The sequence below is a fragment of the Anthonomus grandis genome, chromosome 11, assembly GCF_022605725.1.
Source record: "Anthonomus grandis grandis chromosome 11, icAntGran1.3, whole genome shotgun sequence".
NCBI classification, from domain to species: domain Eukaryota; kingdom Metazoa; phylum Arthropoda; class Insecta; order Coleoptera; family Curculionidae; genus Anthonomus; species Anthonomus grandis.
The window spans coordinates 29,818,572-29,836,050 of NC_065556.1; the positions used below are offsets into that span (position 1 = coordinate 29,818,572).

Genomic DNA, 17,479 nt, shown 5'->3' on the forward strand with positions numbered 1-17,479 from the left:
ATATAACTTCATGTATTAAAAAATCTTACTCAGCCCTGAAATTCCTTTTTTCCCAAGGCAGCGTGTATCACATAAGCTCAGGGAACTTAATTGGCTTTCTATGTACAATAGAAGAATATTGCACTCGGCTTGCTTTTTTTATAACATTGCTAAATATAAAAGTCCTATTTATCTTAATAAGAAAGTAGTAGACCGTACGGATATCCATAATCTTAATATACGAAGAAAACATATTTTTACAATCCCAAGACACAATAAAGAGTCTTTCAAAAAGGGATTTTCATATAACATAGCCTCCACCCTTTCAAAGACCTCTTAAAGAGTTAAGAGGTCTCTTTGAGAAAAATGGACTACTTTTTTGATAATACTGAGATACCTATTTCAGTATTTTCCAGATTTTTTTTTTAATGAAAAATTTCCAAAAAAAAATTCGAGGGACAAAGAGATCAGTAATACTCAATATTCAATTAATTTAATTCTGGCAATCAATCAAATAAAATTGCATGTTTCTCTATTCCCACTTACCCCAACTATAAAAGTGCAAAAGAGACAAATAAAGCAATAAAATATAAGCTACGGAGGCCTGTTGCTTCAGATAACATGTGATAAATGAAGCTACAACAAGAAATGGGGGGTTACGGGGATCAACCGGGGGATTAAATATAATTTGTGACCTTCCAGAGGGTGGAAAATAATATAGGGGTGCAGGTGATTTCAGATAAACGACGCGTTATCATTAATTAATTTTTATATGGAGTACCTAAGGCATAACAACTTACCTGTTCCAATGCAACAATGAATAAAAAACTTGTCATAATGACAAACTAAAATACCAACAAAAAAAACCCTGACAAATTCCGCAATTTTCGGCCCCAAAACTCAAAATTTTCCGTGAAATATCGACAAAAAAAAATTAAAAGTATGGCGTTCGTGTGCCCCGCCAAAGAAGAAACCGAAGCGGTGACCCTGATGGCGACCAAAGTGAAACAGACCCTACAGCAGCTGGAGGACAGTCTGAATGTGGGAGTGAAACCGATTTGCGTGCCCTGTTGTGTGCCCCTCTGCGAATATCCTCCCGCCGAACCGAAAAATAACGCTAAAAAACAAAAGGTCTTCGATCCGCCAAAAGTTATGGTAAGTATAGGTACCAGGGCTGGGATTCTAAAATCACGATTCGACACGATTACTCGATATGACTGATTCTAAATAAAATTTTCAGTCGTGAGTATCTTGGGGATTGCCTATTTTTTAACGATTTGTCGACGACACGTTGGGTATATCGTATACATCAGACGATATAGCTTCTCCATTTTTAATACGTGCATAATGTCACAGCATCCTTTTTTAAACGTATTTGTTTCATTTATTGTTTACCAATAGTCATAAAACTATACCAGGCATTTTTAGTTATTTTAATGTATATTATGTATGATCTCAGGTTTTTATTAGTATATCAAGAAGCTTTCTTAAACACAACTAATAGATTTAATTCGACCCTATTTTCCACAACCTTCAGTTAATAATAGAGGCAGAGGAAATAGAGTTATCATTGAATGGGCAGTTTTAGTACATATATCAAGATTTTATGCCACATATTGTTACCAAAGAAGCATTGGACAAGATTTTAAATTTGAAATTAGCGAAACTACTACCTACAAGTCATTGGATCCATAAAATCACTAAAATTATTGACAATCACCTTGCTGACCGATTCATTAATTTTTCAAATATAAGAGATTAGAGAAATTATTAAATTAACATTTATAGAGAGATCCTATTTCCCTGGTGTTTTAGGTCCTATTGCACACATGTTGCCATATTAAAACGTTAAAAAATACCAAAAATGGATGAACACAACAAGTTTTTGTGATTTTCCATGAATTCAATTATGATTTTCCAATGGATAGTGATGGTTTTAAATGACAATTTTTTATTTTAAAGAAATAATATAGGCATATACTTAAATAAAAAAACACGAAGGCGATAAAAATTAACAAAATAAATGAAAATTCTTGTGTTTATCAATAGAAAAGACAATTGACGCTTCCATCTGTCAAATATTAGGGAAAATAACAAATATATCCCAAGAAACCTAAATCAAATCGAATAAAACGAGTTTAGCCGACGATTGAAATTTAGAATCACTTTTCTCGTCACGACTGAGTGAGCGACTAAGTCGTGATCGTATCGAGATCGAGTCGTGATTTTAGAATCCCAGCCCAGGACTGGTTCAGTTTCAGAAAACAGTTTCACCAGTAACCAAAACTCTTTATTTTACTCTCGATACGTGTTACGCTAACGATATTAACATTTTCGGGAGATGATTAAAATTAAACTAAAACCACTTGCAATAAGTGTTTGATGTTCTGAGATGAAACTTCACCTTGATAATCTAAGTGCTCAATGGAGTCACAACACATCTCTAAAGAAGTGAGCAAAAACATTTATATTTTCTTTGGATTATTTATTGGCATTTTCCTGAATAAATTGCCAAAATTTCTCCGGACCAAGTCAAGGAATATATAGTACTGGAATATTTCGTAGATATGAAAATTGATTATTTTCTGCATATCTGCCAGGAATATTGTTTTTGCATTTATGGCACGTTTCTGGGATATTCCCGGCATATTGCGATGTATGATATAAGAGATATAGACTCCAAAGTTGACTTTTTCACGGAGTCATTACATAATATTATGGATATGCATGCTCCCTTAATTAAAGTTAAAAATAAAAATAAACCTTACAGTCCATGGATTACGGTTAATATTAGATTAATGCAAAGACTTCGCAATAGGGCATTAAATAAATTTAGAATCACTAAAGAGCTAGAGGACTGGAACATCTATAAGCAGTATATAGAAATATAACAACAAGCGCAATAAGAGCAGAGAAAAAAGCTTACCTTGAATATAAGTTTAGTACTTGTAAAAATAAAGAAGTTTGGCAAGAATTGAAAAAAATTGGTGTTTCACAGAAAAATAAAAAACAACTTCCAATTTTTCTACAGAATGTTGAAGAACTTAATACTTTTTTTACGAATGGCAATAATAATAACAATATTGTTGATGCTAATTATGTTACATATTTTAAAGAACATAGAGTTGTCGCACATGAATTTAAGTTTAACCTAATAACTCAAGACTTAATCGTAAACATTTTAAAAACTATAAAAAGCAAAGTATTTGGGGTCGATAACTTAAACATAACTCTTATCTTACTTTGTTGCCCTGCTATTATTAATCCAATATGTCATTTAATAAATATTTGTTTAGAGGAAAACTACTTTCCAAAAAAATGGAAGCAAGCCAATATTATTCCTATACCAAAAATAAAAAATCCAACTGAATTTGGCAATCTTCGATCAGTCTCCGTTCTTTTTGTTTTCTCTAAAGTAATTGAGAAAATTATGGAGCAATAGATATTGGACTATTTAAAGAATAATAATTTGATTCCTGAATATCAATCTGGCTTCCGTAAAGGGTATAGCTGTGCCACCGCATTGGCTCAAGTGTCTGATGATATATTTAGAGCCCTTGTTATTATATGTTGTTATAGTATATTGTTATTATATATATAGTATATTGTTATATATGTTGTTAAAAATAGAGCTTGTTCTACTTTTTGCCACGTGCTACTTGCATTTTGTATGTGTGTTTGTTGCCAAATTTAAATATGGAAGACAGTCCATAATTTAATATTCGTTTTGTTTCATTAATTGAGAAATTTCCAGGTATCTATGACAACACAAGTCCGAAAAATTATTGGACTAATTTTTGTCCAGTAATAGCTCAAAAGTTTCTCTTCTTATTCTGTAGAAGGATTGGAATTTCGCCGGATACATATTTAATTCTTTAAATACATTAAATCCACTATGTCCTTGCATCTCTTTCCAATAAGGGTGTACACAAAACTGACGTTGCGGACGAGTTTTGTTCATATTGTTCACGTTTAAAAGCGTTAGCATAACTTCATCCTCAGAGGACGCATTTTGAATTTAACTAACCTTTTTAATGTCATGCTACTAGGGTGCGCTACCTGCGACGCCAGTGCCATACCCGTGCTATGTCACTGCCATGTTACATGTCACGCCACTTTGGTGGGCGCTCTCTCTTAAGCATAATACGTAGGCATATACTAGAGTTTTTCTAGTTTATATAACAAAATATCTGAGATCATGTTAAAACATTAAGCTGTCCCTGTTTTAAAAAGAAACTAAAAGATTTGATCAGGAGTAGTAAGCTGTAATGAGTCAGTCTGTAGTAATTTTGTGATATGTATTTTTTTTCATTTTTATACTGTACTCAAAACTTCTAAATAATGTCATGTATTTTAAAATTTGTCAGTATATTTGAAAGTGGATATTTTATTTGTTGTGGATGTTTTATTGTTAAAAACCGCTCTGCGATGATGATTTATTACCTTTTGATATTTTTGTTAATAAAAGCCATTTTATTTTATTTTATATTGGGTAAAATCCAAAATTATCCATAGGGAATTAAAGTAATTTTTCCTGGAAGATACAAACAATGGCACAAATTTAAAAAAAATCATAGGAATGCAAAAATCCTGTAGAAAAGAAATTAGTCTAATAAAGTTAGGTGGTCTATAATTATAGTGAAAACAGAAAATTAGTTAGTACACATTTTAAGAAAAAGCAAATATCTCCATATCCTGAACTAAATCTTTTTGAAAAAAATGTATAATTTATAAAAGGCACTTGTTTATTAATACGATGTTATTGCCTATACCCTATAACAGCTTTACGAATTTTTTAATTCAAGATATTATACAGCGCTATTATTATAAAATATTTAGACAAACTTAATACATAGAATCCTTGGTCAATTTGAAGACGAATTGTTCATATTAAAGTACCCAGGCTATTCGCAACAGCTTTGTTTTCAAGTCTCGTTATAGCATATCAGCAATAAAAGAAAAAATATATTTTATTGACATTCTATATTTTCTATTGTGTCATTTCTTTCTAAATATACGAAATATTACTATTTTCATTCACTTTCATATTGAGCCTCAGCAACTTGTAAAACATACAATATCGATCCTAGGTTATAACAACTGTTTAATATGAATACCCTTCATTATTATGGACATACTGCTCGCTTATGTTCATATCAACATTTCGGTTTCAAATTATGCCCAAGGATTTGATGTTTAAACTTTGTTTACATATTTTATTAACACCTTGTATATATACCCTCTGAGCCCAAAAACGAACCGTAATTAAAACTAACTTACTTAAAAGTAAAGCACAAAGATACTCACACCGTGTTCATCTTACTACAATTACACCCAAAACAAACAAACAAAACCGCTTTCCAAATACGCATTTAACACTCGAATAAGACTATAAAGTTACTATCTACTAAAATTTAATAAAATCAATCAGATGTTGTGCATTCCAGGCGGGTGACGACTCAATTACCAGTCAGAAAAAGAATCTAATAACCCTAAACCCGTCTGCGACAACTTGAAATAATAATTCTAATAGATTGGCGAAGGCGCCTATTTCGACACGATAAATCCGCGAATTTGAAATAATTACTACAAACTGGCGAAAGCGTCGGGCATATTTCAGATATTTCAGTTATTTCAAATTGGCTCGGACCCCTGTTTAAGGAATCGCCGAGAATTATTTTACTCTAAAAGCAGAAACGGTCGACAACGGTGCCAATAGAACCGCATTCGTCAGTAATTCAATTATTTTTCGCGGTATTGTCCGTGCGTTTATAATAATTTCATATTAAAAGAGTTTAAGACGCGACAACGCTGTACCGCATCGCTTGACTGCGGGCATCGAAGTTGATTTATTTATTATATGAACTTGTACGCTCACCGGCGTGAAAAACGGGGCACTTTAGCACTTTTGTTTTAATAACTTAGACCTAAATAACATCAACAATTTTGTTGCATTCGATTGCTGGCATTCTTCTTGTGATGAATATCGTCTTGAGAAATAAGTTCCCATTCCTCTAAAAGAGCGTATTTTAATTCATTTAAAAAAGTTAAAGGAAAAGGAACACGATATCTTTAAACATGTTTAATTGGGTTCGCATCAGGACTTAACGCTGGCCACTCCAAAACTGTAAGAACTATATCGTTTATTCTTGAATAATTCTCGCAGTGGAAGGTCTGACGTTATCGTGCATCGGAATAAAATTATTTCTCAGCATAAGGAACAACAAATTCTTGCAGAAATTCATTAATGTACCTCGCAGCTCTTAAAGGGACTTCTTGGAGTGACAGTTTACAGAATAGAATAGGTAGTTTACTTTAGGACTAAAGGTCATAATTCTTGGAGTTGTCGCTGATCTATGCATAGCTAGATTAGCTAGATATAGTCTGAAGTTGTGTACTTTTGTTTCTGAAACAAATTAACCCTTGACTTTAAATTGAAAAAACCATTTTAAGGTTTGAAAATTAAAAACAAAATATCCCGACGTTAAACGCATATTTTGTTTATCTTGAGAAAATGATATTTTGGTGAAAAAAGTCGATACGGGGGGGGGGTATATACCCGAAAAATGAAAAAACCCAAACTTTGGAGGTCGATATCTCGGCTTCTACTGGTCCGATCTGGAAAATTCCAACGGTTTTGTCTTAGTTTCGTCTTTCTGAATCCAACGAGACCATCCGCAAGGTCGTAGCTCTATTAGTAGCTGAGATATCTCATTTTTGGAGCCCATTTTTGGCCTCAAAAACGAGGTCGAAAAATGACTTTTTCCGAATTTTCAAAGTGCTGTCATTCAGTTAGTTCTGCTCGAATCTCGTTATAACCCGGTATTTTCGTAATGTTGGTGGTCTAAAGAAGACGCTGGTATAGTTAGTTCAATTTCGAAAAAAAAAATTTTTAGTGAAAAAAATCGATACGGGGGGGTATACCCGAAAAACGAAAAAACCCAAACTTTGGAGGTCGATATCTCGGCTTCTACTGGTCCGATCTGGAAAATTCCAACGGTTTTGTCTTAGTTTCGTCTTTCTGAATCCAACGAGACCATCCGCAAGGTCGTAGCTCTATTAGTAGCTGAGATATCTCATTTTTGGAGCCCATTTTTTGCCTCAAAAACGAGGTCGAAAAATGACTTTTTCCGAATTTTCAAACTGCTGTCATTCAGTTAGTTCTGCTCGAATCTCGTTATAACCCGGTATTTTCGTATTGTTGGTGATCTAAAAAAGACGCTGGTACAGTTAGTTCAATTTCGAAAAAAAAATTTTTGGTGAAAAAAATCGATACCCAACCCAAACTTTGGAAACTTTGGAGGTCGATATCTCGGCTTCTACCGATCCGATCTGGAAAATTCCAACGGTTTTGTCTTAGTTTGGTCTTTCTGAATCCAACGAGACCATTTGCAAGCTCGTAGAAATCGTTAAAAAAAATCTAGTTATTCCACAAGGGGTCAGATTCTACCACTATATTTTATTAATAAGGCAAGTGAGTACGAGCATTATTTTTCTTTATAGTTTTTGGTATAAATTTTAGCTTTATATTATTGACTCATAGCAACACACCTTCAATATAACTTTCAGGAGCACAGATGCGGAAATTCACGAGAGGTTTAATCCCCCAAGTCCATATCTGTAATAGCTGGGTAGTGACTGTGAATAGGTCTAAGAAGGGTCAAAATTCGGGCAAATCAAGATAAATTTTAAAAAAATAAAATGACTAATTAAAAGTCCGGGTCATAGATACAAGATCAATTAATATCAGATTTAAAGGGCATGTAACTTAAGTGAAATATGGAAGTCTGGGGATCTTATAGTGGAGACCATTGGTGGCATCTTATTGCCAGATTTATGGTTTTTTGGTGAACAATGTAATTTTGGAATTCATAGGTTCGAAAGTTGTAACTTGAATATATCTGAAGAGGAAACAAGGTTTTGGCAATCATTCAATGCTGTTTTAACCTACGAGATGAGTTTTCATAAAATATTCTTAGAAATCTCTGTATATGGGCCATCATCAACTCGTTTAAAATATTCTGGTTTGTTTAAACTAACAGCGTTGTTTTCTTTATCAGCTCCTAAACAGAGACAATCTTTTCCTCTCAATCGTTTAATAATATTAGAACCTGAAGTGTTTTTCGAGACTTTAATTCTTGCCATAATCGCCTGCAGGTTGTTTATGCAGTATGAAGCTGGTGCAAAGTTATTAAGAACATCAAGTTCTTTTTCATTAAAAGACTGACAGGATTGATTTTCAATGATATCAGTTGGTTTTTCTTTTTGTGGTCTATTATCCTTCAAACTCGCCAACTTTTTTTTATTTAGTGAAGAAAACTTGCTTGTGGTTAATACCCTCAAACGTGGGTTTTTTTTTTAACTTTGTATGCTTCTAACTCTAAAATACTACGTTTAGTATATAAATGTTTGATCTGTAAGTCTAGCCATTTTTACCAGCAAATATTTCAGCCTTTTTTTGGCAAAATGAAATTTACTGAGATACATCAATAAACTTTGGAAAGACTAAAAGCCCTTTCAAACATCTGCATTAATTAATTTAATTTTAATCTGTTGCGGTGACTGTGAAGCCATCTTAATAGTCCTATGATTAGGACCTTTGGTGTGGCATTCATATCTATCTTATACACATATCTGTCCTGCTGTAAGTTCGACTTTATTGCATAATTAGGATTGAGTTAGGGTAAGAAGGGCTCAAAATTAAATTTGTTGTTTCTTCCAGGCAGTTCAAGTAATTCTTTACTACATTTTCTCAACTCAACTGCCTAGAAAAAAAAGTTGCATCTTATGTTCCAGGCAATTAAAGTCTTTGAACTTATACAGTAAAGCAACAAGTAACTGACCTTCTTCCTCAGGTCTGCTATAAAGAAACGTCTAAGAAACATAAAACCAAACACAACAACAAAAATGCCGAAGAGGGAATCATAAGATTGCACCAGTCCAAGTCTAGAGAACTCAGGGCGAGCATTTTGTACACCGGATGCCAATGTGAGAGACGTGACGGACTCCAGGTAAGAAATACCCCATTTTTAACTTAAATAAACGGTATTAAACCCTTACTGAAGGACGACTGTCCGCGTACGGGGTGTCACGGTTCCCCCGAGTGTCTTACCAGCCCCCCCACATGCGGCCCCAGCGAATTCTGTGACGGCAAACATTTAGGCAAGAAGAACAAATACAATTATTTGATGCAAAAGGGCCGCGGATCCCACAATGGAAATGCCGGAAACGGAAGTGAAAACCACGCAGAAACTGCTAGATATAAATGTTTTGCCGCTACCGTTGACCAGCCCATGATTGTACCCATGTCTTCGAATCCTGCTGGTTGCTTTGTATGTCCACCGTGTATTTAATATTTTGTTTAATTAAGATTAAAATTATATTGAGGTTACTAAAAAAAAACGTTGTCAACTTACTATTTTTAGTAAAGCAACAACTTGCTAAACTAAATCTATAACCGAAGGTTTTTCCAAGGGGCTTTCGAGACAATAACCGAAAGCAATGATTGGATAGTTGAAAGGGATTTACGCGTCTCTGGGGGTGGATTACCCGAAATCCCGGATTCAAATCCCAGCAGACTGGAAACCGAAACTGGAATAATAACGTGATGATCGCTCCTCCCCTCTCCCGCTGTAACCCGGATCGATACAATTTCTATCGTAGAGTAACTTCCGCGCTACTGACACCGGGAAATTGGCCCGTTAGGTCGGCTAAGAGGCCGGAATACGCCACCGGATGTACTCATAATAGGCTTCGCACCCGGTCCTTGCCTGATTTTACATTGTATCAAGGGTTCAGAAATAGTACACGGTCAGGTTCATCGTGTTTTGTTAAAGCTAAGTATACGAGTGAAACAGAACATAACCTAACTTATTTTTGTGATAAAAAAAGATGCCTTAATATTCTTTAATCCTTTTTTATTCTATTCTGGTCGGTTTTATACGCATTTTTAATGGAGTTGTAGACCTCTTAGATGCACAAAGTCATACTGGCGAGCGTTTATAGCTATAACTTTAGGGAGATGGATAGACAAATGTGTGCGTGGAAGTGAAACAGAAGATAACCTAACTTATTTTTAGGGCAAATTGTGTTAGGGTGTTTAAAAAAAGATATCTTACCATTCCATATATTATATTAAATTAAAATTTATATCGTTAGTAACACCTGGAATCCTTTTTATTCTATTTGAGTCGGTTTGATACAAATTTTGCACAATAATTGTGTGGACCTCTTCTATGAAGTCAAACTGAATATAGGCAAATATATGGGTAGGAGTGAAACAGAAAATAACCTAACTTTTTTTAAGCAAATTGCGCTAATAAACGTCAGGTGATTTTAGTTCCTCAAACTAGAGGATCCTTTTTGAATAAACAACTAAGAGCTGAGGTAAGTCACATTTTTAATCATTGTTAATATACCAATCAAAATATGTAAAGCTGATCGTCCCTTTGGGACAATATTATCTAAAACTGTATTATACTGTAAACAGTGGCGTATCCAGGATTCATTCCTGGGGGGGGCAATATGGTTTATCACCATTTAATATACAATATACTTACATATGTATGTATGTGTATGTTAGTTAATTTTTTTGGCCTATCATCGGAGATATGGTATTTATTCATCAGGAAGGGAGAAATAATTACCATGTTTTTGAAATGCTTTTATTAATTTAAAAGCTACAAAAATAAAGAAAAATAAAAGATACTAATATAATATATGGATAGTAAAACAGGCACAAGGCTAACAAAAAATTATTCTAAAGTAACAAAAACAAATTGACTCCTAAAAAAACTAAACAAGATCAAAACTCAATTAGGTATCTATATAAAACACCAAATAAAACTAAATAACAATATCAAGTTTCCTCGATTTAAGCTGCATTTCGTTAAGTACTTCCTCGGCACTAACTGAGATTTCTAGATATACATACCGAAGACTAAAACCATTTAATCTGTCTTCACTTATTGTATTTCGTAAATAAGTCTTTAACAATTTAAGTGTAGAAAATTTTCTTTCAGGGGTTGCTGTGCTTACAGGTAAAGTACAAAAAATCTTTAACAGTATAAATATATTGGAATATGTCCAGATCACACATTACTAGGGCATCGAGAGCGGATACTTTTCTGGTGCACAGGCTTCAAATTTTCTATACCAAAGTTTGAGTTCAGCAGAAACCATAGTAAATGAACAATTTTCTAAATCATTCTTATAAAAATTTACCAAATACTTAAGACTTTGAAGTTGATTATCAAGTTTCTTATTTACTGATGGAATCTCAGACAGTTAAATGATTGTAATATATCTTTATATTTAACAAATCTCTCTTCTAATTGTAATAAGACGCAATCTAAAAACGGAATAAATATTGATATTCTGAAATATTCTTCAGTTGTGTTAGTTTCAAAATTTGCCCTATTTTTTGTCTGCTAGTTATGCGTGGTTTTGTTATTTCTAAACCAAATAATTTGTTTATATTTTTTTTTGCCTCTGCAAAAATAGTTGCCAAACTATTATCTGCTTTATGACGTAAATCTTTAAGCTCTTTTAAGCAATCTTCAGCCAGTAATATTGCTTTGCCTAAATCAATATTAACTGATTGCAGCAACTTTGATAACGGAGTGATAAATGCAAAAACATGTTCAATTACATAAAGAGTAATGGGGAATTCTGATGTACTTAAGGTCTTTAGTAACAACTTGCTACAAGTAGACTTTTCTTTGTCTGGCCACTCAGCTATTTCTTCTAAAGCCAATACCACAGAATTTAAAAGCTCTCTCAATACGCTTACTGAATCTTGTCTTTGAACCCATCTAGTAGCACAAAGTTGTTTTAATCTGTCTCGTCTTGATCTCTCATTATCCGGCATTTCATTTACTTTTTTAGTTAAAATATTTTGACGTTTGGGAGTATTAAAAAAATTGTAAGCATTTTCAATAACACCCATGCAATTTCGTACAGCCTGGACAGAACATGCATCGGATATAGCAAGGTTAAGGGAGTGTGAGACGCAATGAACATATAAAGCTGTAGGATATTCCTTTCTTATAATAGCCTGTACCCCAGAAAACTGACCACTCATTGCCGCTGCCCCATCGTAACCCTGGCCTTTAAGATTATTTAAATCTAAACCCGTTTGTTAAATTTTCGATAATTGTTTTTGCTAAATTATGCCCAGTCGTTGAAGTTACCGGAATAAATTGAAGAAAGGACTCTTTAATAGATAAATTATCGCATACGTACCAAAAGCAAAGAACAAACTGCTCTATTTTGACAATATCAGTTGTCTCATCAGCCAAGATTGCATAATATTTTGCAGATTTTACTTCTGCTATTATTTTTCGTAAAATATTTGTGTTACATGCATTTATTATTTCGTTTTGTATTGTACTACTTAAATATGTTGCGTTATTAGCAGAACTCAATATATGTTTTTTATGTTGTTTCTCCCTAGCTTTTCTGGGGGGGGCAATTGCCCCCTTTGCCCCCCCCCCTGGATACGCCACTGACTGTAAACCACCATTGCTGGAATGTATTTACAGCAAAACAAACATATAAAAAGCAGAATAATATTATCAAAAGTTTACATACATGGGACATTTCAATTAAAACGAATTAATTACCGAAAAGCATGGGTGCACATAGCAGTCTCGTCGCTTATTGGCAGAGATTTCCCAAGTAAAAAGTCAACATATAACCCCGGCTTTGGCAAACACTAATATAGACTTCATACTTCTCTGGGAAGGCAAATAAAACTTTAAAACTTGTTGAAAGGCGATCCGAGAGGATGGAGGCGGCTCTATGGTTCTCCGTTACGAACGCTGATAATAAACTAAAGTCTCTGAAGCTTTGTTTGCTTTTAAAGTTTTCCCTATTTACCGGCCTAAAGCCTTTGCTGCTATTATGTGACAACTGTCAAAATATATGTGTCATATGTCAAAGGTATGACATAAGGAATGCAACGTTGCCACACAAGCAACCAATGTAATATTAAAAATAAAATAAATAAATGAAAATTATATATATATAGGATATTTTCACACCGTAAAGAAAGTGTTTTTCTACTTTATCACTGAAAATTATGTTATTTATGTGTCTTTTAAACAAATGTCAAGTTTATCTGTCAAAGAGTTCTATGTGTCAAATGCCAAACGGATCCACTGACGTGAGTAATGCAATGCTGCCACATAAGGTACACGTAATCACAATGAATTATTTATAAGATATTCTTACACCGTTAAGAAAATTAGTTTCTCTACTGTTTTCGCTGAAAATTATGTTGTGCATATATCTTTTACACATATTTCTGATTGAGATCTGACATCTTATCTGTCAAAGAATTCTATCTGTCAAATGTCAAACGAAGACGTAAGTAATACAACAGTGTCACATAAGGCGCCACATTTGAAATTATAAATTTTTAAACGAAAGCCGTTATTTTATAAACCCGTGTATAATAACGAAAACGAACGAGGAGGCAGAAGGAAAACGGGCACATTAATATCGATAAAAGTCCCGAGTTCATCCCCGATTAAGCAAGCAAAAACGGTTCGAAAGCCGGTCTTTATTTGACCGACTGTCTCTCCGCTTGTCTATTAAGGGATCCATTTATCGGGAGCGCATCGTGATTCATAAGATACGAGGAATTCCCCCCCTCACTTGAAGCTCTTCGGTTCGTGACAACACAGAGATCACCCTAATAAGAGCGCGTCACGAAACGAGATAATTTTGCAGACGTAGATTCCCAGTTATTGGATTTTATTTTTTATAGAAATAATGGTCCAAAAAAAAAAGTGGTAAGAGAAGTGGGGACTCCACCGGACCGAGACGTCAAGTAACGCTGACCGGGAAACCGGAACAACAACTTAAGATGGTCTACGAATAAGGGTGTTTGATACAGCGGTAATAAAAAGGGGAAATTGCCCTTTTACATAAAAAGTAGCACTAACAATACATCACTTAAGTCTGACGTGCCCATTTGACTCTTTATATTTCAAATATTTCACAGGGTGTCCCAGAACCGCACTCATTCATTTTGAATCCATATTTCGGTAATTGTGAGGTACATAATCTAGGCAAACCCAAGAATGTCGCGTACAAAATGTATGCGAAAAAAACCAGCGGTAAGGGGAGAGTTATAATAAAATAGAAACCATTCGGGTATATATATATATGGGCTGCGAACCGGGCGTTTATCGATCCCTTCCCGAGTCTGCCTTATCGCTTTCTCACATGAATTACTTCATTACTGTTACCGTGACACTGTATTTGGTCATGAAATCATCGGTTTCTTTTATTTTCTGACTGCTGTATGCCTTGGGCCCCCCCAGGCGAACGGTGATTGATGACAGGCACGTTAGGGCGTAAAAATCTCGATCTTTTTATAATTGTACTACCAGTGAGTCTTGTAGTTCATAATATAGAGAAGAATCCAGACTTCAATCAAAATAAGGATTGTAAGCAGTAAATTGCACATTGAGATTTCACTTTATAAAGTCATTTTGTTCTATGCCACTTTGAAAAGTGATAGCACCAGATTGTCCAGGAAACATACTACCGAAGTTCTAGCAATGTTTTTTCTTTGAATTTTTTCCAGTAGGTAGTTGAGATTATTTTTTAATTCTTAAAGCTGATGTCCCTTAAAAAAACGAATTCAATATCAATTTATTGGTTCAATAAATTAATGGAAGTCACGAGAGGCTGTTGATTGCGTACCATCAAAGCGACTAACTATAATTCGACACCCACGTCGTTTCTAATGATTTTGTCTTAGTTTCGTTATTCTGAATCCAACGAGACCATCCGCAAGGTCGTAGCTCTTCTAATAGCTGAGATATGGCATTTTTGATGCCCATTTTTAGCCTCAAAAACGGACGTCGAAAACGACTTTTTCAGGATTTTCAAAGTGCTCTCATTCCCTTAGTTCTGCTCGGATCCTGTTATAACCCGGTGTTTTCGTAATCTAGGTGACCCAAATAAGACGCTGGTATACTTAGTTTGATTTCGAAAAAAATCAATTTTTGGTGAAAAAAATCGATACGGGGGGGTATACCCGAAAAATGAAAAAACCCAAACTTTGAAGGTCGATATCTCGGCTTCTATGGGAGCTATCGGGAAAATTCCAACGGTTTTGTCTTAGTTTCGTCGTTCTGAATCCAACGAGACCATCCGCAAGGTCGTAGCTCTTCTAATAGCTGAGATATGGCATTTTTGATGCCCATTTTTAGCCTCAAAAACGGACGTCGAAAACGACTTTTTCAGGATTTTCAAAGTGCTCTCATTCCCTTAGTTCTGCTCGGATCCTGTTATAACCCGGTGTTTTCTTAATCTAGGTGATCAGAATAAGACGCTGGTATACTTAGTTTGATTTCGAAAAAAATCAATTTTTGGTGAAAAAAATCGATACGGGGGGGTATACCCGAAAAATGAAAAAACCCAAACTTTGAAGGTCGATATCTCGGCTTCTATGGGAGCTATCGGGAAAATTCCAACGGTTTTGTCTTAGCTTCGTCGTTCTGAATCCAACGAGACCATCCGCAAGGTCGTAGCTCTTCTAATAGCTGAGATATGGCATTTTTGATGCCCATTTTTGGCCTCAAAAACGGACGTCGAAAACGACTTTTTCAGGATTTTCAAAGTGCTCTCATTCCCTTAGTTCTGCTCGGATCCTGTTATAACCCGGTGTTTTCGTAATCTAGGTGACTCAAATAAGACGCTGGTATACTTAGTTTGATTTCGAAAAAAATCAATTTTTGGTGAAAAAAATCGATACGGGGGGGTATACCCGAAAAATGAAAAAACCCAAACTTTGAAGGTCGATATCTCGGCTTCTATGGGAGCTATCGGGAAAATTCCAACGGTTTTGTCTTAGTTTCGTTATTCTGAATCCAACGAGACCATCCGCAAGGTCGTAGCTCTTCTAATAGCCGAGATATGGCATTTTTGGACAATACATCCCGTGATAAGACCCTTAAGTTGATTTTAGGTGAAAACGTGATTCAGGGTTAAAGATATAATTTTCTTAACAAATACCTAAATACTTTTGTAAATGATGATAAATAATGGAGTGCCACTTACCACCATTGAAAACCAAAAAAAATCCCACAATTTTTTCAATTATATTCAAGGATGGTGATTGTGCCATCACCGTATATATGCAATGTTGCGATTTCACTATAAAAAATATCACAACCCAGATTCGCGGTTTGCGAGACAGAAATGCGCGATGTGCGTTTTAATACGAGGCCAAACCACTACTACTGAAGACTTTAAATTATGTATTTTATCTGGTAGGTGTAAGGTGATGGTACTTTGGTTTTTACTATCATTATTAGCTCATATCATTAGCAGCGTTAAATATACAGAGTGTCGATTTCAAAACTTGGTAAACTTAATTTTTTTTCTTCTAGCGTCAAAATTTGAGAGGGCCTAAAAGAAAAATACACTTGAGTATCGTTTGCGTACGTATGATGGTTACAATATTTAATAATTTAAAGAACTGAGAGATACATATTTAACATATAGAGCAATGGCCCAAGTATACTCCTTTGAGATACATATGCAATCACATCAATCCTGTCAGATACCATACTATCCAGGGCAACATGTTGTGTTCTATTAGTAAGAAACGAAGAAGTAAATTTAATGAATTCCGTCTGATATAATGTGTACATGTATATACTACATTTTATCTTACACTAATAATTAGCTGCTTTTGCTTTATTAATAAAATGTCAATCTTGTTTCAAGTGATGCATTTCACATAAATAGATATTTATGTTTTTGATTGTTTGTAATCAGAGAAACTAAGTGTGAGTTATCTCACCGATGCATGCATGCATCACTCTTGAAACAAGATTGCCATTTTATTTTGTGGAAAAAACACTTCCTTTTAAGAAAGTATCTCAATTATTGATACTGCAGTGCTTGAACATCTCAAAGGATCTTGATTCTTAAAGGGTCATAGATGTTGATCAAACTTACCAGCATGACACAAAAATACAATTTTCAGGAGACACCTAAACATGTTGCTTTTCGGATGGCCTAATCCTAAAGTGGGCGATTTGAACACTACATTTAAACGATGATCGTTAGCCGTCAAAACGTTAACGCAACGACTTTCCGATCGCGATAATTATTATTATTATTATTATTATGCATTTTAGTGCATTAAATGTGCAACAATTGAGAGGTTGCACCGACGGTGCACTGCAGTATATTCATGACGAGGGCAGGATAACGACTGCCGCTCCCGCTCGTCAGGGATTTCCCCGGCGAAGTGGGCGGTTTCTCCCTGGGGCGGTATCGCGGTTGCGGCAGCGACCGCCCCCGGATCCTGCAGGAATAAAATTGTGCGTGTCGGGAGGGCATTTAGCGTCGTCGCAGGTCATAATCGCGAAAGCGTCATCATCTTTTGCGGAAATTAATGGGTTTTTGAACATTATTTGTTTGGGCGGTACATCTTATTTTAATAAGCCGGAGATTATTTAAATTTACCGCC

At 34.8% G+C, this 17,479-nt stretch overlaps 2 protein-coding genes across 5 annotated transcripts in view; one reads left to right on the forward strand and one right to left on the reverse strand.

Annotated features, from left to right (window-relative positions):
• Positions 1 to 17,212, reverse strand: part of LOC126741875 (protein Skeletor, isoforms B/C) — a 56,368-nt gene extending 39,156 nt beyond the window's left edge. For 2 of the 4 annotated variants that reach the window (XM_050448328.1, XM_050448327.1), the window contains exon 1: positions 16,057 to 16,237. In XM_050448328.1, coding sequence (XP_050304285.1) covers positions 16,057 to 16,123 — 67 coding nt within the window. In that variant the 5' untranslated portion in view covers positions 16,124 to 16,237. Of the gene's footprint in view, positions 1 to 12,602; positions 12,878 to 16,056; positions 16,238 to 16,962 lie in introns of those variants that run through there. The other 2 variants (XM_050448329.1, XM_050448330.1) reach the window with 2 other exon arrangements.
• Positions 806 to 9,381, forward strand: LOC126741877 (uncharacterized). The gene is made up of 3 exons (XM_050448332.1): positions 806 to 1,134; positions 8,835 to 8,990; positions 9,045 to 9,381. Exons 1-3 carry the CDS (start codon positions 922 to 924, stop codon positions 9,330 to 9,332), a joined length of 657 nt encoding a protein of 218 aa, XP_050304289.1. The 5' UTR covers positions 806 to 921; the 3' UTR covers positions 9,333 to 9,381.
• Positions 17,213 to 17,479: the final 267 nt, after the last annotated feature.